The sequence below is a fragment of the Accipiter gentilis genome, chromosome 29 (assembly GCF_929443795.1).
Source record: "Accipiter gentilis chromosome 29, bAccGen1.1, whole genome shotgun sequence".
Taxonomy (NCBI): Eukaryota; Metazoa; Chordata; class Aves; order Accipitriformes; family Accipitridae; genus Astur; species Astur gentilis.
This window is the reverse complement of record NC_064908.1, coordinates 5,196,330-5,209,213: the sequence shown is the minus strand read 5'-3', so window position 1 is coordinate 5,209,213 and position 12,884 is coordinate 5,196,330. Positions and strand designations below refer to the sequence as shown.

Sequence of the window (12,884 nt, the reverse complement as noted above, 5' to 3'; positions counted from 1 at the left end):
GTGCCCTTGGAGAGGAAGGAGTGGGATACTGATAATTAGAATGGATTTGGTTGATAATATGGAGCTATAACCTTTATTTGCTGCCTTCTCCCCTCTCTCTTTCCAGAATCTTGCTCTTAGGACTAAAATTGAGCACGGTGTTGATTTTAAGTAGGCTCACCTCATCGCTGGGGTGACTTCTGATTGCAGGCTTTTTTCAGGAGTTTGAGCCTAAATCCTGTCAGACCTGCTCAGTAACTATGGTGGAGCTACAAACTATTGCAGTCCAGGACTGCTCTAAAAATGGTAAAATTGCTTAATTTAGGAAAGCTAAGGAGGACCTGACACCTGAAGGCCTATGTTAAGGAAGAGATGTATGGCCATCCCTGTAATTATGAGAGATCAGTCATGTAAATTACACTGGCTGGATTTGGCATGCTCATCTTCGTTTCAAAGTTGTTTGGTTTATAGTAGTAATTTATCTCATATGGTAGAGAGCAAAGGGGTAGTGTGTTGCAAGGCACACCTAGGAGGAGTAAAATAAAGCAGGCACGGATGTGTAAGCAGAAGTCTTTAGATGATAACCCCTTCCTCTCAGCGGTCTAACTCTTCATTCCTGTCCCTGAACTATCTGCAGTTTATCCAATGCAATTACAGCTGGGACACAAGAGTGAAGACCTAGAAAAATTTTTTTATATATATTAAAAAAAAAAAAAAGTCAAACTTCAGGGCCTTGAGTGTTTTTGACCTTGAAGACATCTCTCTCATTAATGCTTGCATTTGCTTGTAAACTCCACTAATGTTGTGCCTATAGTAGAAAGGCAGAGCAGCAGGATGTACTCCTTTGTCTCAAAAATCTGCAAATAATCAGGTTGCTAATAGTTGGCCTCTGCAAATGGCACTCATTTTCCCCAAGCAAAGTACTGCATTCAAACTGATACTTAGGGGTTTTGGGGGGGCAGCAAAGGAGGGGGAGTGCTGTCTCTTGGAAAGAGTGGAAACAAAGCTAAGCAGTGATACATTGCTGGCTTTGCTGGTTGTGTAAGCAGAGAACATGACTAAAATGTGAGCGCTGTGGCTATCTCTTGCAGCAGAGTGGTGCCGTACAGCCCTTCAGTGGCTATCTCTTAGGGTTGTCTGTGTCAAAGAACTTAAGTCAGATTTGCTTTGTCATCCTGACTTTGGCTCTTACCACTTTCAATTTCTCTTTAGTTTCTGGAAGCTTCTTTTTAACTTTCTAGTGGGAAGGCCAAGATGTAGCCAAACATGCAAAAGGGCTCACCCCAAACAAAACCTGCTGCACATTGATCAAAATGGTGGGAGCAGGAAGGTGGGTTTGTGCATATCTGATCACAAAAGGGTGGCAAATCTGTTTTTCAGCATGTGTTCCCCTTTAGTTAGTTTTTAACTAAATGCTGCAGAGGACTGGAGTTGTTTCCCAATGGCAAAGCAAGCAATGAAATATGACACAGGGAGTGGAAGAGGGTTGGCATAGGGCCTATGTGCACAAATAGCCCACTACCTTTTGAAGCTTATTTACAGCCAAGCAAACAAAAAACAGTGCAGGCTGCCTTACAAGGAATTACAGTAGAAATCTTCCCTTTGGAACTTTTGATTTTTCCTCTCAATGTCAATAAAAGGTCATTACTACTGATTCCAGAATCATAACTCACACAGTGTTGTGGTATATCTGAACATGTATTTATGTAGTAGTGGATTAGGAAGAGAAAGAGCTGTCTTTTGTAGCTCTTAGAATACCTTTTGCCTTGGATTGCTGTAATACAGGAAGAAATCCTAGTGAAAACTAAACTCTAGATCATTGTGTTAGCTGGTTGAGCGAACAGGAGTCTCTTGGCACAGCCCTGTTGTGAGTTATGTAAATCTTGTGCAGTGTATAAGCAACAGGCGGTTGGTGACGTAAAACTGAGCATTTGTCTCTATTTATTGGCTAATGTGACATGCACCCTTCCTGTAGCATTTGACTGAGCTGGCTGTATTAAATATAGCCCTGACACTCCTAAGTAGAAAATGCCTCAAGCTGAATAATGGTTTCTGGTCTGAAATTCATTGTTCTAAACATGGAAATCTTACACGGTAGCTCTTCTGTCTCCCCTTCGTATCAAAGTGCATTCCCTGTTGATAGTGAAAGGTCTCACTGCAAGGCTCAGTTTGCTGAATTTGCCAATCGATCACTGTGGCTGTGTTGTGCAGAACATTCCTCCAGTGCCTCCTAACACTTTGGCTGTTCGCTGGGAGACTTAGCAGAATGTCAGTAACTCCTGCGGTTAACACAGCGTGATTATCTTCTGTCATTCGTGATGGATTACCAAACTGATACATCTGTTGTTTAGGTCCTCTCCCACCCACCCCCATTGCGGGTGGCTCGCAGATCTGCCTAATACTGCTATTACCCCCTTTGACCCAAGCTCCAGTGCTATTAGCTACTATGCTTGGGGTCTCCTGTGTTTTCTGTGAGGAGAAAGCAGCGATACTTCTCCCATGCAGTTCTGATTTTACCCAGAATGTCTGTTTTTTTCTTAGTTGTTTTTTTTTTTTTTCCCCCCTTGAATGCTGTAGGAATTGAACAGGAGGCAGTTTCTTTGCTCACCGTTTCGAGCCTCTTTCCAGCTGGCAAGCAGTCCAAAAAGCCCTATGTTTGCTCTTTCTCAGGGTCATGCTGCAAATGTTTCTCTTGCTTTCACCTTGGCTTTCTGGCTTTGGTTTAGACACATGACACTCCACCACACAATACAAACCCTCAGTTTATCGCTGTACCCATATAGCACAGCTTCTGACTAGCCTTCTACGTGGCTTTGTTTTAGGTGGTGGTTCCCAGTTCTTGAAGTTTTTGGGATTTTTTTCTATACTGCTCAAATAAGCAACACAGATTTTTGTAATCATGAAGGCAGTTGTTATGCCCATTGCATTTGGTGAGATTTTACTCATCTCCATTTTCACAGCACCTACTCACAACATGTAAATTAGGGCCACAACCTCACAGACGTGCGTAAACAGAGGAATTACATGACTTGCCAAACGCTTATATAATAACTTAATAGTATATCGTGGAACAGGAGCTAAGACTCACGAATCCTCTTCCTGTTTGACTATTCCTCTTTTCAAATTAATTATCATATGAGTTTCAGCTACGCCGTGACCCAGGAATCAATAGCATTTGTGGCTTTCTGAACATCCTTAATGTATCGCAGACTTCCACTGTCCTTTGTCTTTATTCAGTAAGAACTTTTGACTCAGATGGTTTATAAGTTCCTTTGAGTTGTGACTACCCAGAGCTGAGCAGGCACTTTAATGATTAATAAATAGTCTTGGAGTACTCGTGGTTCATACATGACCATATGTTTCAAAAGCAGCAAGGCTTGAGTTATCTGTAGCTACTGATATCCTTTGGCCCCAAGAGTTATCACAAGAATGTTCTTCATGTTTTGTTCATCTCGTGCTCCTTTTGGACCTTTTGTGCCAAAATGAAATGGAGAAGTTCAGTCCTTTAGAAATTAGCTCAGGAAAAAAGGCTGGTACAAATAAACTGCCCTGTTGTTTACATGCTGCTGCGTAGCACTTCCCTCAGTATCTCTTGAACTTTTCTGCAAATTTCATAAAGAACTAATGCGGTAGAGGTCTCCAAGACTTCTAAGTTCCAAGATTTCTAGTGAAAATAAGAAGCAGAGTAGAAAAGCGGTCTAAAATAGTGTCCCTGGTGAGTAAAATGCTGTATTTTGAGCTCTGTTATCTTGGAGAATCCATGTGTGATAGAGATGAAAGCTTTAAAAAAACATAAGCAGCAGAGCTAATAAAGTCTGGATAATATTTTCGCTTAACTGTTTAGGATGACATACGTAAACCTGTGAAAAGGACCCAACCCACCTGTACTTCAGGTTGTAATCTGCTTTTTTTGCTTTCTAGGAATCTACAAGCCGCCATTGGAGCCTACTATGATTTTGAGAGTCCAAATATCAATGTACCCTCCATGTCCTTTGTTGAAGATGTCACCATAGGTGAAGGAGAGTCCATCCCTCCCGATACCCAGTTTACAAAAACATGGAGGATACAAAACACAGGTAAGGCTTTTAGACTGTAGCAAAGTCCACGTAGCGTGTATTATGTGATAGGATGGCAGATCTATATGGAAGAGATGCTGGCTTAAGGCAGGAGGTTCATGTGTGCTTAACTTGGAATAGAGCCACCCTGCTACTGAAGGAGGTAGGCTGCCAACCTATGCGTGTTCCCCCTTCTTACGTTGGCACAAACATTTTGTGGCAAGATGCACAGCTCGGTTCACTGGTCTTGTTCCTCATGCCATCACACAAACAAAAACTCTAAGAAACTTCTAGATAAAAGAAATTGAAGTACAATTTGGTTTTGGCTTTTGGTTTTTTGTTGTTGTTTTTTTTAATGGCAGTAATTAGATGTGAAAATAGATTAAGAATCCTTAGCTAGTCATGTTTCTGATAATTTGATGCAAACAAATGGAATACATTTTAAGTCAACGAAGAGGTTGCTTTTAATCTCAAAGCCTTTTAGCTCATGACCAGCCTGTATATTACCACTACACTTCATTACACCATTTCGCTGGCCATCCCTGTCATTTGGTCATTCAGCTTTCTATAGAACTGTGTTCTCTGTGGAGGCAGTGATGCCATGACCTGAGAACAGGTAGCGATGCAAGGGTAAGTACACTTTTGACAGAATTGCTTTTTCATGTGCTGAGAGGATGCAAGGCTGGAGAGACAACATTCCAGTATGAAATAAGTCAAAACAGTGACTGGAATCCAGGAAGTGAGATTAGGCAAAATACATTCTCAGGGCCTGATCTGTTGGGATGTAGTCAGAGAGAAAAATAGGATCCATGGATGTAAAGTGGAATACCTTGTCTTGAAGTGTTGCAATGACAGGATGTTGCATGAATGTTTAAGCTGTGTGTCTGAATTTAATTGACCTGCTTGCACTTTTGTGAAGAAGAATGACGGCCCAACAAGGTATAATATCATGAATCATCATGAGTAAAATTCAGCTGTGTTAGTATTCTTACTTGTAGCTAACTGCGGTACTCAAGTGCTGTACAGATTTGTGCTGAATATCAAAGTATAACAGAGACTAAACCCATACTAAAAATCTAGGAGTATTTCATCAGGACATGAGAGGCGAGAAGGGGGGGGGGGGGGGGGGGATGTTTAAGAGCACTAATTTATAGAGACTGTATTCTAGAGAAAGGTCTTAATTATTTCAGTTTACTTTTTCTGCCTACATTTGTTTGACTTAGTTCAATGGACAGGTGACACGTATAGCTTGCTTAAACTCCAGTAATGTGAAAAATTGATTGGCAATTTTTTTATAACTGTCTCAAATACAGGTCTTACAAATGTAATAAGTTTGACACGTCTTGTTTCTCCAGTGTTAGTATCTTAATTTGCATGTATTATGACTACACCCCTATCTTGCTCCTTTCAGACTCCTTCCTCTCTTGTTCCTCTGATGTACTCTTTCCTGCATGCAAATTCAGCCTTAATTTAACACCATAGTTCAAGCAATGTTTCATTGTTCTTGGAATGTTTTACCTTCTGAAATCCATGGGCCTTCTAAAATGAGGAAAGGGAGTTAATCTTGACTTATGAGTTCCTGGCAAGGCCAACATTTGTTTTGGCTTCTGTGTGGGTTAAAATCTCACTTCTTAAAATGTACATCTGTACTCTGACAGTGGTGCTGGAGGCCAGATCTTGTTAAAACCATGTTGTTGAGGCATGTTTTAGTTAAACGCAACTTCACATACAGTGTTATGACTGTGCAGTTTAAGGAGGACCATAGCATATTAAAACCATTTTATGGTTTAATTAAGGTATAATATCAAAGGACTATAGTGTTTCCAGATAATATCTGCTTGTTAAGTAGATAACTGAAGCAAAGCCAAGGTTTTTAACAGCTCTACAGGAACCCTTGATTAAATGACTTCAGTTCTAGAACACGAAATACCTGAGGCATGTGTCATTGAAGCGTTTAGTGTCTGACGAGTATGACAAGCAGAGCTCTGAGAGATTGTCAGTTTTAAGCAGGCAAGCAGTAACCTAGGTTCAGTCAGGTTTTCATATGTGTTATTAAAAACTAATACCCTGCTCTGATACCTTCCAGGACGGCACTTGGCTCCTCTGCCAAAAGACCAGTTTGTATAGTAGAACCATTGCTGAAAGAGCAGCAGGATTTAACAGACTTATTTCCTCTTCCCACTCTACCCCCAGCTGCTGCTGGCTCTGCAGGACAGTTACTACAATTTATCATCTCCTGAGAGATGAGTGTACTGAAATAGAATGACATAATCATCATTTCATTTTATGGGGCTTATCAGTTGCAGTGTTCTAGGCACCTTGCAAGCCTAAAGCCATTAAAACCGATAAAAATCACATAAATTATTTAAACTAAACCATGTTGCTCGGCTGCCAACCTTTTCAGATGAGACTTCATACTCAACTCCCACATGCCATAGTCTGAGGTCAGCTAGTCACTTGGCTCCTCTTTCAGAGACCTCCCTATCTCAGCACTGTTTCCAACTGTAGTGATATATCCCCCACTCTGAATATCCCACTTTACCTGTTCATGTCATGCTTTCCCTGCTAGATTGTGAATTACAGAAATAAGGACTAGACTAGAAAACCAGTCCCTGCCACATCTTCACTACCCCTTCACACTTCACATCCCTATTTAATCCATAGGGATTAAATCAGAAGACAAGCTGTTGCAAAGGGTGCTCTTTGGGGTAACCTTAACCTCAGGTCAGATCAGCATCCACCATTCTCATCTCGGACCAGATATAGAGTGGTTCCAAGCTTCTTGGTGGTTCAGGCTTTCCTTGGCTGTTTCCATCATCCTTAACCAAGCAGGAGGTATTCTTAAAGTCATTGGCTTAGTGATGTCACATTATTGGGAAAGAAGCAAAAGAAAATTACACTAAGCTGATTTTTCATGAGTCTCAGAAGCACTTTTCTTTTTGTCAGTCCCAGTACTTGTTATCTTTGGCGAAGATGGCTGTGCTTGCATGCAGTAACTGTTTTCTGTATCTCTACAGACTGCCAGGTCATGCAGTCAGTCCCAGTATCTGCAGTCTAAACATTGATCTCCACAAATAAATCCCATGTTCACAATCTTTTCTACCTTTGCACAAGGCTGAGAGAAGGGTTGGTGCAAGAAGGGAAATAGATCCATTTAGAAAATAGTACTAGCTCTTCAATTATAGTTCAAACTATTAGTTCCTCTTGAGACTGCTAACAGGCTTAAAAAAGAATGAAACCCTGAAAGAAAATGTTTCTAGCTCTTTGTGTTAATAACATGTATTTTGATGTCACAAGGCTCAGGAGCTGCTGCATGTAAGGAGGCAGAAAGAAATGGGGCGGGGGGGATAACAACCACATCTAGGTCTGACCTCATCTTTGTCTATCATTGGTAAAATATATTGCGTGTCAGTTATGTTGGGGGGTTTTTGAAGCTTTTGAAGCTGTTACACTGTGACTTTGAGAATTTTTCTGTGCAAAGACGACCTAGAGATTATTCACAGAAATACAAATTGTCCTGCTGGTCTCAGAATGGACCAGTTAAGCCTTGTCTGAAAACTGTATTCTTCAGCATCCATTGCTGGCTGTGTTATGTGTATCTTGGTATTCCTTTGACTGTTCAACAATTGCACAACTGTTTTAATAAGCATGTTTCATCCAGTCTTACACAAACAGACACAAAGCTTTTCCTGGTGCACTGTCAGTAATTCTTTCTTCTGTTTAATCCCAGGGACAGAGGCGTGGCCCCCGGGGGTTTGTCTGAAGTATGTCGGGGGAGACCAATTTGGCCACGTAAACATGGTGATGGTCAGGTCCCTGGAGCCCCAGGAGATTGCAGACGTCAGCGTTCAGATGTGCAGCCCCAGCACAGCAGGAATGTATCAGGGACAGTGGCGAATGTGCACCGCCACGGGACTCTATTACGGAGGTGAGTGATCCCTTTTCCGGAACTTCAGGCTCTTCTTCGTGGTGTTCCCACTGCAGACAAAATGGACGCTCCTGGCCCCTTGCAGATGCTCTCCTGATAACCGCATGGTGAAGGTAGAGGTCTGCCAGCTCTGAGACTAAATATAGAAAACAGAGAAAACATCAAGTGAGCTGTTTTGTTGTCTTGGTCAGCACAGAACTGTTTTCTAAACACTGGAGCAAATTGCAGATTACACAAAGCTCTGAAAAACAAAGGGACTTGCACAGTTCTCCTGGAGACTCTTTCCCAGTTGGTCCTTGTTGGGATTCTTTCCCAGTTTTCTAGCTCTGAACATCATGAACTGCATACGAGCATAAAATCTATTTAAGTGGTGAAAACCTTATCTGAGAAGTTAAGGCCCAGGTTTTAATACAGTAATTTGGTGCATCTACTATGAACCATTTTTCCGTGTTTAAAAACCACTTTCTGATATTTTGCCTGGTGCCTCAGCCTGAGCCACCGACATCTTCATTCATTTGGAGACTTTGTCATTTTTAGCCAGCTTTAGTTTATACTGTGAACATCTTTGTGTCTGTTTTGGCAGTTGGGAGTATCCCAAGTTACACGGGTTTGAGTGAGAGATGTTAGCACTCGCAGTCAAAAATAACTCTTTGCTCAGAAAGAAGTACAGGGTTTTTGGCAGAATTGTCAGTAAACGTATGACTCTGGTGTTGCAAGTGGATGTAGCTTGTCCCTGAAGAAGGGGGATAAATTTCTCTGCACAGGCTGAAAGGCCTGTTCAGCTTGCATTGCCTGCCACAGGCCTGTGTGTTTCTAAAGCCGAGGTTTCCCCAGCTGCCGACAGTTTAAGATCTTACTAAACCTCCTGAAGTTGCACGTTTTGAGAGAAAATGACCTACAAATTAAAATCCCTTTGGCTACCGAGCTTTGAGTCAAAGGTGCCCTTCCCCTGCGATTTAATTAATGGCTTTTATGCTAGCCGTCCCCCGGAGGTTAGGCCCAACAGCTGTGTGAGGGCCTGGCAAGTGGCCGGGACTGTCGCCCGGTGGTTTTTCATCCCGGCACGGCTTTGGTAGCACCGGGGCCACCGGGGCGAGCGGCCGGGCCGGGCGTTGCGCCGCGGCCGGGCAGCAGGGGGCGCCGCGGTGCCGCTCCGCCTGCGGGCGGCCCGGCCCGGCCCGGCCGCGGGAGGGGGCAGCGGGCAGCGGGTGGGCGTCGGGGTGGGCGCGGTGGCCTGGGCTGTTGTGGAGCCTTAATGGTATTTGTAAGGGGGTTACAGCCCTGGCAGGGTGCTGAGGGTCCTTAAGCAAGTCGTAGTTTTGTAAGGTAAAATCCCACTGTCTTTAATTGGGTCGTAAAATGCAAACTAATGAGCCCGGCCCTGTTAAACCCGGGGAGGGACTGGAAGCAGAGCTTCAGTGAATTGATGCTGCTTGAGAAGCCATGGTGGTAAAACCGAACAGCAAAAGTACCTGCTGTCTCTTCCCCCAGGCCACCAGTGGTAGCACGAAAGAGCCCCTTGTAGGTTAGCACTTGACTGCAGAAAACCTGGAAACAATTACATGTGACATGAGGTGTGCTGTTATTAGATCTGCTGAGATGAGATAAGGTATTGTTGCTGTTCTTTTTAATTCTCGCTCTCCGTGCAGCAAAACAAAACTGGAGCACATTTAATGGAGAGGTGGGGGGAGAAGAAAAAAAAAAAAGACAATAAAACTGAATTTGGCTATGTACCAAGAAATGTATTTATGCAAATAGACCAGAATGTTTGCATGACGTGTAAATAAAATGGTAAGTAAAATAACAATGTTATCTATGTACAAGAGACAGACACGCATTAAGAAAGAACTGTAAATATGTTTCTTATTCTAACCAGTAGTTTGGGAATTTGTGTAATAGTCTACCAGGCCTGGGTATCTTATCCACCTACTCTGAGTGTTTTGGAACTGGAATGGAGATATTTTGCAGTGAATTGTCATAAACATAATTACCTTCTAAGTCACCCTTTTGTTGTTTTATTTTAATAATCAAGCCTTTCAAAGCTAAACAAAAAACATTGCCTTTTCTTTACTGTCAGAGTAGAAGATTGGCAGTGATATCTTCTGGCTTTCATTTCAGTCTTGCTGCGTAGCCTTAGATAAAGTCATTTAAGGTTTTATTTTATTCAGTGCATCCTATTGGTAATCTGAAGTATGGAGCTTCAAGTTGTCATGTCAGGGGTTTTTTTGTGTGTTCTTAGCTGGTTCATGTAAGTTCAGTAGGAGTAAAACTTGCCTGGTTTTCTTGAAAGATTGGACACTAAATTAGGGTTTAACCACTACTACTGATGCTTCATAAAAATGTATTTTAAACAATAGGTCTTTTTTCTTGCTGTTGTAAAGGATAGAATTCATGTTCTGTTTTTTTCCTTCTGCCCCCTTCTTCATAAACTTCATCTAGTGACAACCCGACTGTCTTTCTTTTTCAACAGATGTCATCTGGGTGATCCTCAGCGTGGAAGTTGGAGGACTTCTAGGTGTAACACAGCAGCTGTCATCCTTTGAAACAGAGTTCAACACGCAACCACATCGCAAGGTAGAAGGAAACTTTAACCCATTCGCCTCTCCACAGAAGAACAGGCAACCAGATGAAAACAACCTAAAAGACCCTGGGGGTTCCGAGCTAGGCACAATCAGCAAAAACACATGGGGGCCTGCTCCTGACCAAATCGAACAAGATCAGAATGGACTGTCACAAAACTCTGTAAATCTCTCCCCCAGCAGTCACTCGAACAACTTGTCGGTAGTGACATACAGTAAGGTAGGTGCCCTGGGAGAACAGGAGAATGGGTAGGTGATGAGACTGTGATGTATGTAATAGTTCTTCGTTACAAACTGCAAAGCCCTTCCCTTCTGCTTCTGCCAGACCTGCTAAGGAAGGTTTTGAATTTGACTGTCTGACTCTGCCAACTCCTCATGTTATATTAAAATACTTTTGCCTCTGATAGACTCTACCAGATCCACCTTTTTGTTTTTGCTTCAAGTCCTTCTTAAAATTTATATAATCTTGTCTGGGTGCTGTAACTATTAGTGGCTGGAGCCTGCTCCAGTTGCGTGTGCAAATAAGTCAAAATATCTCTCTAGATGTGCTCCTGAGTTTTCTCTTTTCAAAATTATGTACAAAATAACCACACCCCCAAAGCCTAAGATTAATCAGATAACTTCTTTTTAGCTGGTGTGGGGAGACTACAGAGCTCAACATTTTGATCCCAGAAGCTACCTGTCAGGAACAGTCAATCAAATGACTATTCCTGTCTGTGTCCTTGTCTTGTTTATAATTGTAGGTGACTTTTAAATTATCTTTACTTTAAATTCTCTCTCAAAAGCTTGCTTGGTGGATGCTATATGAGTCTGAGTGATATTTTGACTGTTTTTATTTGCTTGTGTGTGAAAAATGAATTGCAGGATTATTTACAATTCAGAATCCACCTGTTAATGCAGCCAGTATGTGTAGGTGTGTACTGTCGTATGTCAAACTAGTTTGATTTTTAAAATCTTTTAAAAATGCTTTACTGTACTTTAAGCAGGCTGTGTAGGACAATAACACTTGGTTGCTGAATGACTTAATAAAGCCCTAATGTTAGTTCACCTACAGCACTTTAGTTCCTAACTGGATGAACTGCCTGTCCTCTACCAGTGGATCATATTTTAGTGACCTACTTTGCACCAGGGCTATGCATTTTTTTACTGATGGCATGCACAGGATTAACTGTTTGACAGACTACCAACGACCTTTTTTGTGTTTGGCACCCCAAACATAAATTGCTATAAGCTGTATTGGCTCCTGCTTCAAGATTCTCACTCACTAAAAGTGAAATGGATGGCTTAGGAAATGATTGAAAAATAAAGCCTTTCACCTATCAGTTCAAATACAACCTGAATTAGCAGTGACTGAAAGTCACTGCCTTTTAGTGGTTGTTTGGTGGATAGCGGTATTCCCTGAAGAGACAAGACAGGCCATTGTCTGACTGCAGAGTCTGTCTATATACTGATGTAGCTTCTCTGCATAAACTTTATCTCAGGTGCTTCAGGTGGGGAGTGCCGCTCTGCAGCTGTCTGTTGTATGTATCCCAGCAAAGATTGGTAACAGCTCTGTGTATCAAGTGATGAAAAATAAAAAATCATTTATCAAGTACAGCTTTGGTGAGATAGTGGACTTACCTAAGCCTTTCATAGCTAAAATACTAGGTTTAATTTAGGTGGGAAAATTTAATTCCACTTTTGGTGGTCAGCTTTAGGCTGGAGGTGGCTTTTTTTTCCCCTTGCCTATTTTCTGAGTGCAGAGCTTGGCAATTGCTTTGTAGTTGATTTGCACTTGCAGGTGGATAGATGTGGAACTGCTAATATATGCACTTCTGAGAAAGTTCCTGTGTTGAATTTCTGGATGTGGGGTTTTGGCAGTAACATGGCCTTCAGTTTTCGTTAGGTCTCTCCCAGTGGTATATATCCTTACCCTTCCCAGTGAGAGGAGAGTGGTGTGGGCACCGCGAGGTAAAGCATACCAACAGACTCTCTTGGCTGAGGAGTAGATGCTTTGTCTTTTCTAAGAACATAGGTGTAAGAAACTGATACCTATTGGAGGTGCAGAGGACATAGCAAAGGTCAGCTATTCTGTGGAAAAGAAAAGCCAAAAAGGAGAGTGAAGCAGTACCAGAGAGGATTTCACTAAATTTAAGTAAGCTGGTTTAGCTAGTAACCCAAAGTTCATGATCAGTACTCTTATGAGATATAAGCCATTATAATCTAACCTCAGATGTAGGGTAGGTAGCCTTCCCTGTCGTCATCCGTCCCCGTCCCCCCCCACCCCATTTTTTTTGTTTTGGGTTTTTTGTTTCTTTTTGTATTTACAGAAGATTCTTGGTGGATTTGAGGTAGATTATGTGA

The 12,884-nt window shown here is 42.0% G+C and overlaps 1 protein-coding gene across 2 annotated transcripts in view; it reads left to right on the top strand.

Annotated features, from left to right (window-relative positions):
• Positions 1–12,884, top strand: part of ILRUN (inflammation and lipid regulator with UBA-like and NBR1-like domains) — a 34,797-nt gene that overhangs the window by 11,057 nt on the left and 10,856 nt on the right. The window contains exons 1-4 of one of the 2 annotated variants that reach the window (XM_049831735.1): positions 1,278–1,309; positions 3,901–4,055; positions 7,765–7,962; positions 10,433–10,761. In XM_049831735.1, coding sequence (XP_049687692.1) covers positions 1,293–1,309; positions 3,901–4,055; positions 7,765–7,962; positions 10,433–10,761 — 699 coding nt within the window. In that variant the 5' untranslated portion in view covers positions 1,278–1,292. Of the gene's footprint in view, positions 1–1,277; positions 1,310–3,900; positions 4,056–7,764; positions 7,963–10,432; positions 10,762–12,884 lie in introns of those variants that run through there. The other variant, XM_049831734.1, reaches the window with a different exon arrangement.